At 35.0% G+C, this 15,173-nt stretch overlaps 1 protein-coding gene and 1 pseudogene across 1 annotated transcript; both read left to right on the forward strand.

Moving 5' to 3' along the window:
• The first annotated feature begins 2,115 nt into the window (after nt 1–2,115).
• Nucleotides 2,116–4,554, forward strand: LOC131042214 (G-type lectin S-receptor-like serine/threonine-protein kinase At2g19130). The gene has a single exon (XM_057975545.2). The coding sequence runs from the start codon at nt 2,116–2,118 to the stop codon at nt 4,552–4,554; it is 2,439 nt and encodes an 812-aa protein (XP_057831528.2).
• A 7,813-nt stretch (nt 4,555–12,367) lies between these two features.
• On the forward strand, nt 12,368–14,753 carry LOC131042182 (G-type lectin S-receptor-like serine/threonine-protein kinase At2g19130; annotated as a pseudogene).
• The last annotated feature ends 420 nt before the right edge of the window (nt 14,754–15,173 follow it).

Here is a 15,173-nt window from a genome sequence, read left to right on the forward strand (position 1 = left end):
GAGCCTCCAAGCTATTGATTTTTTTCTTTAAAACATTGTGTTGGATGAGGAGCCAACAAATTATGTCTTCCTTTCTATTGTAGGCATCAAATAGCTCATTAACCTTCCTATTGAGAATAGGTAAATCCATTTTCATGGGGAATTAACAAGGAAGGGATCCCAAAGAAGGTGTACAATGGGTGACAAAATTTACAATAGAATTATTCGATGTCCACTTAGAGCCCATGGACCATGACAAGGCAATGTCCTTCAAAGAAAATACCTCTACAAATAGCTCTTATGTTTCTTTAGGGGAAGGGCCAAAGGGTTCTTGTTTCTAGCAAACCGATTAGGGTTAACCCATGTTGGAGTCCCTTTAGGCTTAGGGGTTGCATTAGTGGCAACTCTGTAGTATGGGTTTTCAGATAGTTCAAAAACAACCATGGTGGGTTTATGGGAGGACTAGAGGTGTCAAATCCAAATGGAAATTATGCAACCTCAAGATAAGCCTCTAATGTAGGGGAAAAATAGTTTTGGCTTTAGTGACAACAACAAATTACAAAATGCAAGAAAAATGCTAGTAAGGGAAGTTCGCTTTCACTCTATACCTAAGGTGGTCATTAAATTATTTTGTATATATTAAAATGACATTAAATAAATTTGTTTTTTTAAAAGTGTATTGACAAATAGAATGATTTAGAAAAAAAAACTATACTAAATTATAATTATAAAGAATACAAATGATAATTTAGTTTGTTTTTTAATAGAGATATTTGTTGTGTCATTCTTGTAATGAAATAGTTTAATTTTTTGTTTAACTTAATTTAAATAATTTGAATCCATATAAAACAAAAAAATCACTTTTTTATTATGCTATACTAATTATATCATATATCTTCACTGTCAACTAATGTCTCATTAGTTAGACTTTCTACTCATTCCTTGAAATATACAAGTAGAATAAATAATACATTTAGATATTGTTTGAATCTAATCATTCAAGATCATGGCAAATTCTAAGAAATTTCTAAATTATAGATTTAGTTATTTGATACATACATACATACATACATACATACATACATACATATATATATATATATATATATATATATATATATATATATATATATATACATACATACATATATACATACATACATATATATATATACATATATATATATACATACATACATATACATATACATATACATATATATACATACATATACATACATACATACATATATATATATATATATATATATATATATATATATATATATATATATATATGTATGTATGTATGTATGTGTATATATATGTATATGTATATGTATGTATGTATGTATATATGTGTATATGTATATGTGTATATATATGTATATATATTCAACATTGAATAATGTAGACAATTAATTTATGCTATAAAAAGAATTGTATATATATATATATTTATATAAATTCAACATCAAATAATGTAGACAATTAATTTATGCTATAAAAAGAATAAAAAAAATAAAAAATTCATACTTATCTTTTTATACTAATTATATCATATCTTCCACTATCAACTAATATTTTATAATTTCTTTCTGCCATTTCCTAGAAATATACAAGTCAAATAAATAATACATTTAGGTATTGTTTTGACCCAGTCGTCCTTTTCAATCGAATTTTCTATCTTACACCATTCCAAATTATAACAATTTCTAAGAGATTTATAAATTATAGATTTACTCGTTAAAACAGAGATATTGAACTAAAAGATAAAACATGATCACAAATTGATGAATCAAGTAGATTATATCTGTATATAGATATAGATATAATCTACTTGAATCATCATTAAATAATGTATACAATTAATTTATGCTATGAAAAGTTAAAGAAAAACCATTCATACTTATCTTCGTTGATACTATACTAAATATATCTCGCACGTCTCTGTCCAAATGCGCTAAAGTTCATACTACTACCATAATTACCGATGCGCCCATTGAACCTTTTTTCACGCATTTTCTAGTTTTAACACGTTGACTGGACCGTCCGCATTGAGAACAGAGGACTTTGAGGCCGGCACGGAGACATTAAAGAGCTGAAGAGAGACGCCGAAAAACTAAGTATTTGGAAATGAGGAAGAACGGTCCACTGGCGTATATGATTTTCGCTTTTACTCTACTAATTATAGTTTCCAATTGTCATGGGTTATCTACTGCTACTGATAGGGGAGACTCTCTTCCCTTAGGTGACTCGCTTTTCGGAAATCAGACATTGATATCACAGAATGGCACGTTTGAATTGGGATTTTTCAGCCCAAACGGAAGCAATAACTGGTATCTTGGCATCTGGTATGCCATATTATCAGAGAAGACCATCGTTTGGGTGGCTAATAGGGAGAACCCAGCGAAAAACAGGTCTGGCGTTTTGAAGCTGTCAAAAGAAGGTAATCTGGGAGTTTTTGATGCAGAGGGCACGTCTCTTTGGTCGGCCAACGCATCGAACAAGCCGTCGCGGGCTGTGCTGTTAGATTCTGGTAATTTTTTGATGCTGAGCGACTACAATGAATCTGAGACTCTTTGGCAGAGTTTCGACTATCCTGTAGATACCTTGTTGCCTGGGATGTGGTTTGGTGGACAACAAAAGCTAATCGGTTGGAAAAATTCAATGGATCCCGCTGCTGGGCTTTTCTCCATTCAGTTGGATCCATCTGGAGCTACACAGTTCGTGCTAACATGGCACGATTCTGTCCAGTATTGGAAGAGTGGAACTTGGAACGGCCAAATTTTCAGTGGCGTTCCTGAACTGGTAAATGGAGACTTGTACAATATCAGCTTTAAAAGGACTAGCTCTGGTTTGTATTTAAGTTATACAGTGCTGGACGTGGTCTCGTGTTTTCTAAAAATAAAGTCTGGAGCAATACAAATATTTTCTTTGTTTGATGACACTAAACCATTCATGATAGGGAGTCGCCCCAGAGATCAATGCGACGTATATGGTCTTTGTGGTGCTTATGGAAGCTGTAACTCCAACAATCTTCAGTTCTGCAGCTGCGTGGAAGGTTTCTCACCTGCAGACAACCGCGCCTGGGAATCACAAGACTGGTGGTCAAGTGGTTGTGTTCGGCAGAGCCCGTTAAGCTGCGATACGGACGAATTTATCGACCCTGGTGTAACGTTGTCTGATGATTCAGCTTCGTCATACCCTGCACCCACAAAGGAAGATTGCCAGAAAGCCTGCGTCCGCAACTGCTCGTGCACTGCGTTTACTTTCAGTTCTCCTTTAGGACCCTGCAAAATCTGGTCCAGAGATTTGTTAAACATGCAGAACAGTAGATTGTCTGTCTCCATTCGAGTAGCTGCCTCTGCGCTTCCAAGGTCTCATAAAGCACCGCCCTCCTCCAAACTCAAAACCATAATCATAGTGAGTGCTCTCGCTCTCGCTCTTGCTTTGAGTATCATTTTATTTTTAATGTGGCATAGGTATCGGCTACGACAACCAATGGACACATGTGAAGACTCCTCAGAGTCTTCTCTTAGAATGTTTAGTTACAAGGAGTTGAAGATTGCAACAAGGAATTTTACGACTAAGTTGGGGAGCGGAGGATTCGGCTCAGTGTTCAGAGGATCTCTAACAGACGGCACCCTTGTGGCCGTAAAGAAATTAGAAGGTTCGAAACAACAAGAGAAACAATTCAGAGCGGAAATCAGTTCTCTTGGCAGCATACAACATGGGAATTTGATCAGACTTCGAGGGTTCTGTGCTGAAGGATCCAAAAGGTTGCTGGTTTATGATTACATGCCCAATGGCTCTCTAAATTCCTTTCTGTTCAAAAGTAAACCAAAGGTACTGGACTGGAAGACCCGATTCCAGATCGCTTTAGGCTTTCTCAATGAAAGTAACTTCAAAAGCAAACCAAAGGTGTTCGACTGGAAGACCCGATTCCAGATCGCTTTAGGCACTGCACGAGGTTTAGTTTATCTCCACGACGAGTGCAGGGATCGCATCATTCATGGTGATATAAAGCCCGAGAACATTCTTCTGGATGGTAATTTTTCACCCAAGTTAGCAGATTTTGGGTTGTCAAAGCTTGTGGGTAGAGATTTCAGCAACGTACTGACAACAACAAGAGGAACGGCATGGTATTTGGCTCCTGAGTGGATATCCGGTCTTCCCATCACTTCCAAAGTTGATGTGTACAGTTTTGGTATAACGCTCTTGGAAATAATTTCTGGCCGAAGAAGTCTGGATTTAAGCGTGCAAGATTCAAGTCAGTATTACTTTCCCGCATGGGCTGCAGCTCAAATTTGCCAGGGGCAGATGATTAATATTGTGGACGAAAGTGTTGCAGCGGAGGCAGATGTTGAAGAGGTGAGAAGAGCAAGTGTTGTAGGATTGCTATGCATAGAAAAGGAGGAGGAGAGGAGGCCAAGCATGGAACAAGTCTTGCGGATGCTGGAAGGGACGATGGAGCCTCAAACTCCACAGATGCCGAGTTCCGCAGTCGAGGAAAACCAAGCAGACAGAACGGAGACTGATAGCGATAGCAATTCAGCAATGTTATCAAAATAATGTAAACGGGGATTGCATTTTAAAAGGTAGGAGCTTGCACAAAAGCTAAGATGTATTGCAAAGTGGGTTTGTCGTATATTATTCTCTTCAATGGGAGCAATGGTGTTTGAATTTAATTATTGTTAATTATTTAATTGGAATTTTATGATATTTTAAAAGTATATTTAAATAAACAAGTGGGTCGTCTTATAAATGAATAAAAATTAATAGATGTTAGTAGTTTCGTTTATAAGATCTTTTGTTGTAATAAAATAATTCTTAAAACCCTTTTATAAGATCAGAATTTCAGATTAACTATTTATAAATAGGTATATATAACTTGTGTAAATATGTTTATTTATTTATTTATAAATATCCAATTTGAATTATTTTATTATATCGAATGCATTTTTTCTATGAGAAGGAACAAATGTTAAAATCAATCGTAGAAAAACTCCAACAACAATACAAGATGGTGGAAAGAAATTCCATTATTGAATACTGCCTCCAATATTCTTAATCAAGAAAGATCCTTAAAAAATATATTATCAATACAAGAAACATAGACAACTCTATATTATTTTAAGGTTCTTTTCCATAGTTATAATCAACGGGGGCTTCATTGGCTAGACAATATTATATCATGTGCATTCATATTGGGAGGTTTAATATTCCAAAAATAAGGGTACAATATATTTCCTATCGATGAAAATAGGGGTTTTTTTAATTCGGGCTATGAAAAAATGCAATATTTTATGAAAAAAAGGCCTGGGGCTTTTAATTCAACCTATGTATTAGGAGGGGGTGACGAAAAGGAGTTTAAAAGCAATATTTTTTGAAGATATGGGGATTCTTTAGTATACCATGAACGCATGTGCTATAACCCAGGTTCACTAAGTGAAGCCCCCATGATATAATCAAAGCTAGAAAAAGACATAATATTTCATTATTTTATGTCATGCAATCTTATCTTAGATCTTAAAATATAATTGCCAATTGTATAACATTGGAGTATGTGTGCATGATTTGTAAATAAATGTTAACTTTTTTTTCATTTAGTAACATCAAACAATTTTTTTTAAATATAGAATTATTGTATGGCATACTTTATATCAATTACTAAATAGATTTTTAAAATAATTTTTTGTTATAAAATTCATATCTATATGAAGTCTTATATATTGAACATATATACCCTTTGTTATAATATTTTCTACATTAAATTATAAGAAAATTAATAGCATAAATTTTGTAGCAATTAAAAGCAATAAGAAAAATAAAGAATTAGATAAATATATAAAGAGAGCGAATGTAGGAGAGAAAGAGGAAGATATATGGAGAGATGAGGCATTAGAGAAGTATAGAGGGAGAGAATAAGGAGATAGAGAGAGCGGTGGAGACAAGGATAGTGAAGAATAAAAAAGACATAATTAATAAAAGAATAGAATCCAGAGATAACTTTCTGCCGCATATACACCTCAGTAAAATGGTATTGCTAAAAGAAAGAACTGTACCATTATGGAAATGGCACGAAGCATGTTACAGACAAAAAATCTTCCAAATAGTTTTTGGGGAGATGCAGTTGCCACTACAGTGTATATTCTCAAGGGTAGTCCCACAAAAGTAGTTCAAAATCTGACTCCACAGGAAGCCTAGAGTGGTCACAAGCCTTCAGTTGCCCATCTTCACATCTTTCAATGCCTGGCATATGTGTATATTCCAATTCAAAAGCAGAAGAAGTTTGATGCCAAATCCCAACTTAGTATCTTTGTGGGCTACTCTACTACAACTAAAGGCTACAAATTCTGTAATCCTGAGATAAAGCAATGGATAGTTAGTCGAGATGTAATTTTTTATGAAGGGGGAGTATGGTAGTGGAAAGATGACGTGCAAAACAATCCATCAATAATCTTAAACATGGAAGATATCTGATGAAAAAGGGCAGAGTTTTTTAATGAAACCTACATGGATAGAAAGTTCTCATTTCTAGATTTCTCTCAAGTACTCATTTGCAAAACTTTGACACCTGAGGAAAAAGTTATGCAACTTTTAAGAGAGGTTGTTGAATTTTCCAACTAAAAAATGGTTCACATCCTGTTCAAGCTTGATTTTTGCAAAATATATTAATTTTTCTAGGAACAAGACCAAAAAATCAAGAGTTTTTCCACGTTGAGAATAAAACCCACAAATCTCTTTTCTTGTAAATGAGAAAAAGCTAGAATTCTGAAGCCAAAATGAAAATAGCTCCAATAAAAAATAATTCACTCTAGTTTTTTTACTATGTCCTCCAAACTCTAATTTTGGTGAGATAAAAGTTACTTTTGACTTTCTCAAGCCTTCTAGACACTCTGGAAATTGAATTCATGATGATGGATCATGGTGTTTGATTTGAAAAGTTAGCGGCATAAAAACACGGTCAAATCCAGAAGAATAACAATTGTATCACTTTGGAAATGTTAAATAAGCCTTCGATATTACTAAAATTCTACAATGACCTAGATCTCAACGAACACATATATATATAACAAGATTTAACTAGAAGCTTATTTTCCTTTAAACTGTTCTAATTCTCTAGGTCACACGAGAATGCAGGAGAAGAGCATACTTGGATTTTAAGAAAAATATTAGCTATCTAATGGCCTCAAATCTCTCAAATAAATAAATATAATAATGAACTATACCAGACAACATGGCTTTGATACCATGTTAGATTCTACAAGAAGTGAGAATTGAGTCTAGATTTGATGTCGGTCATAGATCTCATACAACTCCAAGCAACAGATGATAGAAGATCAAAATAGTTGAATGAAGATAAATATGATATAAGAGATAGATAGAGAGACTAAAGAGAATTTGGAGAAGACTCTCACTAAACTATCATTGAACTAGTGAAGGTGAGAGCATAATGCTTATTATATAGAAAAATAATAGCATATACATCCAATAGGTGCATTAACACCCACCTCCATTAAAGTTGGGGGTTTTTACCTACTCAGTGAATTCTAAAATATGTGGCATAACCTCCTTACATGAAAACAAAAAAGGAGTTATAAGAGGTGGTACATAAAGCTGAAAGAGGGTGAGAAACCAAACTACTCCATAACCCACTTAAGAAATGACAAAATAGTAGTTATGAGAGGTGGTACAACAAGCCAAAAGAAGATGAATAACTCAACTACCCATGTGAGGGGGAGAGTTACACATGTAGTTGAAGTATTTTTCCACATGTCCTCATATTAACCACTCCTAATCACCTAAGAAAGCTTAAATAATATGTATAGGAAAAATAAATACCACCTAACATAAGGAGAATAAAAAACATACACTAACAAATTTAACCCTAACCTAACCAGAAACTTAACTCTAACCATAGAATTAAACCCTACATACAGCATGAACCTTAATATAACCCTACTTGAACCCTAACCCTAATATTAGTTTAGGACAAAATCCTAATATCTCTTCAATATATTAACCCAATTAAGAATAGTATTTATTTAATATTAATCCTAGCCGTAATTGTTTTTGAACCATAATGCTAATTAACCTATAGCCAGAACCATATATGAACCCTACCCATAATGCCAAAATTTATCCTACAATACTAACCTTAACTATAACATAACATTAACCCTAACACTAATTTAACACTTCTCAGTAGTGGCACTCCCACTGGTTACATAGACAAACCACTATGCTGAGGAAAATGCGGCCTACATTGGGCTTAAAATCGGTATCCGTGGAGGGTACAAGAAGGTCTAGCTAGAGAGTGACTCTCAAAACATAATTAATTGTTTGACTAAAAAGATACCCCCAAGCTAGAGGATTCAACATCTAATGTAGGAGTTCTTTGATATCATTGCCATGTTAGAAGAAATTCAAATTTCACACTATTTTTAGGGAGGGCAATATGCCTGTGAACCACGTGGAAAATCTTGGCATCGTTAGTTATGATATTAAGTGGTGGTTTGAGGGGGAATCCTTTCCATTTCATTTGTGTGAGCTGGCTCGGAAGGATATCGATAATTTATCATCAATAGAGCATTTATTATAGCAACTTTTCACAGGTGTAAAGACATTCCTAGAAAGAACTGGAATTGACCTTCCAAATTATTCCTGTGGGTCTAGTTTTTAATCACTTATTTTAATCCTAGTTTTATGAATACCAAAATTTGCAGAGGTAACAAGTATATGGGGGAAGAGAATAACAAAATGGAACTATTGTTGTGCGAGATATCCAAGAGAAAAATAAAGAGCTATGGACGAAAGTTGTGGATGGTGGTTTGGAAGGATATTTCAGAAAACTCCGTGGCCAAAACCACAAGCTCATGTAAATGTGTGTAAAAAAATGGAACAAAGGGGTGCTCAGTGTGTATGGTTTTGAATTTACGATAGATGAACCCTTCATAGCTGAGATTACAAGGCTAAGTATGGAGGGAAAGAAATTCTATAGAGAAAGGAAAATCTTGTAAGAAGCCTTGTCTATTTTCTATGATAAAAGAGCAAGAGAAGAAGACTCAAGAAAGACCCACATGGAGGCTAAAATTGAAAGGATCTTCTGAAGCTTTGGGCAGATATGGGGAGATTTATTATGAGGTACATAACTCTAGATGACCACTATGCTAGCATTTTTTCTTATCATTTCACTATATTAAATCACTTTAGGCATGATAAAAAAATCTCACTGTCGTTTTATTTAATATCTTCTCTTGAGTATGAAATTCAAAAGCATTTTGAAAATGATTAAAATCCGATCTTGCATGAGGGATTAATTCTCCTTGTTATGGAGTATGCTAAGGCATATGAGGTTAAACCCTCCCCTATTTTGAGAAATCCCAAACCCTTAGCTGGCCAAGATGTAAATCATGTTTCAGAGATGAAATTTGGTGAGGAGGAGGGCAAAATAGCATGGATTGGAATGATATCCATGTGTTTGATGACTCAAAGTACAAACCTGTAGAGGATGAGGGCCCTCCTCGGAAGCCAACTCTCGACACTACTAGTAGTAGGAAAAGCATAAATCTACCTAGATGGGTAGTAAAAAAGGTTTAAAACTCTATTTCTCATCCCCAACATTTGTGCTTGCAAAATCTGAAAAAGAAGAAAACTAGGAAAAGGGTGGAGACTCAAGATAAAGGAGAGGATGAAATTAAATTTGATATCCCCCTTATTGTGGACCCCAAGGAGTTGAAAAAGGATGAAACAAATGTTGACATGCTCTCGGTAAATCCGATTTCTAACGAAGAGAAATGTTTATGCTAGGTTTTTAGTGAAACGGACCTCCTAAAATAGGGCACCAAGGACATTATAGACACTTCTACTAAGAATCTGACACCTGATAAGCTCCTTAAGTTGACACAAAAAATTACATAGGACATCAAGGTCATGAAAATAGAGCATGAATCTAAGATTGTCAGTCTAGAGAATGATATACAAGAATTAAAGGGTAAACTCAGGGATTGGTGGAGATCAGCAAAGAGGCAATGTTTAACAATGCAGAAGGTCTTAAAAGAGTTCACTAAAAAATAGCCATACAAGAAACCCAACAGGTTAGATTCGATTTATCCTCAAGTGCCAATTTGGACAAAAAGAACTAGGAGATGCAAACTTCTACGGGGCCCTCTACCAGGACCAAGACCAAAAAATAGGAAAGAGGTAGTTCGAGATTTATTATGGAGGAGCTCGACAATATTAACAACGGGATGATTTAAGAGAATGCTAAGATCATGAAAGCTCTTAGTTATTTGTTTCTAGCTTGTGTCTTTTGCTCTCATTTAGTTTTTTATTTGTTGAACTCTATGGGGTTCTTCCCCTATTTCTATTGTTGTTTAGATGTTGTTTAAAGTATTTTTTGATACTATTTATACTTTTTTTGGATTTGGGTTTTGGGTCCCTGTAAATCCAATTTATCTTAATCAAAAACACTAATTTAACCCCAACCCTTACCTTAAGAATTATCCTAGAATAGTAATCGTAATTATAGCACAACCATAACCCTAAACCTAATCTTATCCTTATTGAAACCAAATCATTTTAACCTAACCCTAAACTAAACTCTAACCCTAGAATCAAACCCTAACTACAATTTGATCCCTATTTCTAACACTAATTGAACTATAATCCATAGTATAATTAAACCTTATCATTATCAAACCCTAACCTAGACAATATCCCTAATCTAGACCTAATTGAACCTTAGCATAATCTAATCTTACCATAATCAAACTGCAATTGTAATTGAACCCTAATTCTAATTAACTATAAGCTTAACCCTTGATGTTGATCCCTCTAATTGAATTTCAACCTTAACCTAACCAAAAACTTAACTCTTAAACCATAGAATTAAACCCTACCTACAACATGAACCTTAATATAGCCCTACTTGAACCCTAACTATAATATTAATTTAGGATATAATCCTAATATCTCTTTAGAATGTTGACCCAATTAAGAATAGTATTTATATAATATTAATCCTAACCCTAATTATTCTTAAACTATAATTCTAATTAACCTATAACTCAGACTATATTTGAACCATAATAATAACCATAAAATGTATCATACAATACTAACTTGAACTATAACATAACATTAAACCTAACCCTAATTTAACCTCAATCCTTACCCCAAGCATTATCCTAGAATACTAACCCTAGTTGTAGCGTGACCATAACCCTAAACACAATCTTACCCTAACTGAAACCTAATCATTATAACCTAACCCTAAACTAAAGCCTAATCCTAGAATCAAACCCTAATTGAACTATAATCCATACTATAATTAAAATGTAACCACAATCAAACATTGACTAGAATTAAACCATTACCATATTCAAATCCTAACTTTAAAACTACAACCTTAATCGTAACTCAAAGATTTCCCTTGCATTGAACTCCAACTCTAAACTAATGTTAACCCTAACCTTGATTATGCTTGAACCATAATGGTAATTAAATTATAACCTGATATTTGAACACTAATCATAATCCCAATATTTATCCTACAATAGTAACCTTAATTATAACCTAAGATTAACAATACCACTAATTTAAGCTAACTTTAACACTAACCCTAATCTAAATATAATTGAACAAAAGAATTATCCTACAATACTTTAACCGTAATCTTAGCATTACCCTAATTTAAGATTATCCTACAAAAAGTTAACCCTAGTTGTAGCATCACCTAAAACCTAACCCTAACCCTAAACATGATCCTAGTATAATAATATATGATTATAGTAAAATTATGATTAGGAGTCATAAACATAATATAATAGCATTTTTTATATTAACATAATTGCATTTAAAAATACATATTGTATACTTATATAATAACTTATTCAATGTCTTCCATGTTGCCTCGCAACGGTTACTAACTTATCTATATTAATATTATATATAAAATACACCAAAAGATATCCTTTTAGACATGTCTATTTTTAATTAGTTTTACACCTTATAATCAAATAGATGCCTCCAAAAAGATATCTCTACACATATTTTATATATAATATTAATGTATATATATATAAGCTATTCATATTATAATCTTATATATATGACAAATTTCCTTCTAATACGTAAATTTCGTAATACAATTTCCAAGAAACTATGTCTCTAACGGTTTTCACAATGTTATCTTTTTAAATTACCTACGTACACATTGAACCTTTATGATGCAATTTATAGTTTTATTACTGTTACCGCAACTCATGGGTTAGGACCAGAAGAGATTCAGAGAAATGGTGCCTCATATTTCGGACTTTTAGTCCTGATTCTAATATATAATCCGATCAACTCAGTAAATATGTAAACAAATACAACCGAAATGGAAAGGAACGGTCTCCTACCATATATGATCTTCGCTCTCACTATACTGATTATAACTTACAACTGTTTCGGGTTATCTGCAGGCAGGGGAGATTCTCTTTCCTTGGGCGCCTCGCTTGTTGGTAATCAGACAATAATTTCAAAGAACGGCACGTTTGAATTGGGATTTTTCAGCCCAAATGGAAACTATAACTGGTATATTGGTATCTGGTATGCCAAAGTACCAGAGAAGATAGTCGTTTGGGTGGCTAATAGGGAGAGTCCGGCAAAAAACAGGCCTGGCGTTTTGGATCTGTCAAAAGAAGGTAATCTCAGACTGTTTGATGCTGAGGGCACGTCCCTTTGGTCCGTCAACATATCGTACAAGTGCTCGCAGGCTGTGCTATTAGATTCTGGTAATTTTTTAATGCTGAGCGAGGACAATATATCTGAGATTGTTTGGCAAAGTTTCGACTATCCTGGAGATACCTTATTGCCCGAGATGAGGTTCGGTGGAAAGCAAAAGATAGTCAGTTGGAAAAGCCCACAGGATCCCTCTCCTGGGCTTTTCTCTGCTGAGTGGGATCCATCTGGAGCTATACAATTCGTGATAAAATGGAACAATTCTGTCCAGTATTGGGAGAGTGGAACTTGGGACGGCAAAACTTTCAGTGCAGTTCCAGAAATGATAAACGGGGTATTCTACACCCTCAGCATTCAATATACTAGCTCTGGTTTTTATGTCAGCTATAAATCACTGAGAGGGATCCCTCGTTTTCTCCAACTCAAGTCCGGAGAAATACAAGAATATGCTATATTTAGTGGCAGTAAATGGACCGTGCAGGGATATCGGCCCAGAGATCAATGCGCCGTATATGGTTTCTGTGGCGCTTACGGAAGCTGCAACTCCAACAATCTTTTGTTGTGCAGCTGTCTTGAAGGCTTCACACCCAGAGACAGTCGCGCCTGGGACTCGCAAGAGTGGTGGTCTAGTGGCTGTGTTCGCCAGAGCCCATTAAAATGCGATTCCACAAAAGGCAGCACTGATGAATTTATCGAGCCTGTTGTAACGTTGTCTGATGATTCAGCTTCGTCATACCCCGCATCCACAAAGGCTGATTGCCAGAAAGCCTGCCTCCGCAACTGCTCGTGCACTGCGTTTGCTTTCAATTCTCTTTCAGGACCCTGTCAAATCTGGTCCGGAGATTTGCTAAACATGCATAACTCTCAATCAAATAGCCGATGGACTGTCTCCATTCGAGTAGCTGCCTCTGCATCTCCAAAGTTTCACAAGCCACCGTCCTCTTCCAAATTGAAAACCATAATTATTGTGAGTGCTCGCGCTCTCGCTCTTGCTTTGAGTCTCTTTTCATTTTTAATGTGGCAAAAGTCTCGGCTACCACCACCAGTAGACACGTCTATGGATTCCCCGGACTGTTTTCTTAGAATGTTTAGTTACACGGAGTTGAAGATTGCAACTAGGAATTTCAGGTCTAAGTTGGGAAGTGGAGGATTCGGCTCAGTGTTTAAAGGATCTCTACCAGACGGTACACTTGTGGCCGTAAAAAAATTGGAAGGTTCAAGACAACTTGATAGGCAATTCCGAGCAGAAATCAGTTCTCTTGGCAACATACAACATGCGAATTTGATCAGACTTCGGGGTTTTTTTGCAGAAGGATCCAAACGGTTACTGATCTATGATTACATGCCCAATGGCTCTCTGAATTCCTTACTGTTCACTAGTAATTCAAAAAAGAAAACGGAAGGTACTGGACTGGAAGACCAGATTCCAGATCACTTTAGGCACTGCGCGAGGTTTAGTTTATCTCCACGAGGAGTGTAGGGATCGCATCATTCACGGCGATGTAAAGCCCGAAAATATTCTGCTAGACGGTAATTTTTCACCCAAGTTGGCAGATTTTGGGTTGGCAAAGCTTGTGGGTAGAGATTTCAGCCGGGTACTGACAACAACGAGAGGAACAAGAGGGTATTTGGCTCCAGAGTAGATTTCTCGTCTTCCCATCAGTCCCAAGGTTGATGTTTACAGTTTTGGTATGACACTCTTGGAAATCATTTCTGGCCGAAGAAGTGTGGATTTAGACACGGAAGATTCAAGTAAGTATTACTTTCCCGCTTGGGCTGCAACTCAAATTTACCAGGGGAAGACAGTTAGTATTGTGGACGAACATGTTGCAGCAGAGGCAGATATTTAAGAGGTGAGAAGAGCAGGCGTTGTAGGGTTGTTATGCATTGAAAGGGAGGAAGAGATGAGGCCAAGCATGGAACAAGTGGTGCAGATGCTGGAGGGAAAGATGGAGTCTCGAACTCCGCAGATGCCAAGCTCTGCACTCGTGGACAGACAAGCAGACCGAAGCGAGACCGACAGCTATGCAGGTTTAAATTAAGAACGAACTTACAGGCTAAGCTTGAATGTTATTGAATAAATTAGTATAAATATTTGATATATTCCTAGGTATTCTAGTTGTAAATTTATTATTTTGATAGTTTACAGTTTTAAATTAGGATTCAATTAAGTTGGAGATTTTGGTTTATGTATAATTTTAGAATTTTTAATAGAGTAATTTATACTTATTATTAATCTCATTTTTTTAGAGTATATTAAGTTATTATATATAGTTTTTAGATGGATTTTTACAATACTTGTAATTAACAATAAAATTCATGGTGTTTAAGTGAATGAATAAGTTTCTTTCATAGAATATGGATTTATTTTTGTTGATACTAATAGTCACAATAAGTGCTTGTACTCTTTAATGATCAATCCAAGAGAGGATTCAATTATTTCCAATAAATTTTTTATCATG

The sequence above is a fragment of the Cryptomeria japonica genome, chromosome 5 (assembly GCF_030272615.1).
Source record: "Cryptomeria japonica chromosome 5, Sugi_1.0, whole genome shotgun sequence".
In the NCBI taxonomy this organism is placed as follows: Eukaryota; Viridiplantae; Streptophyta; class Pinopsida; order Cupressales; family Cupressaceae; genus Cryptomeria; species Cryptomeria japonica.

Bases quoted from the DNA above. Each gene is read 5' to 3' on its own strand.
- LOC131042214 (XM_057975545.2), top strand. From the start codon at position 2,116: ATGAGGAAGAACGGTCCACTGGCGTATATGATTTTCGCTTTTACTCTA.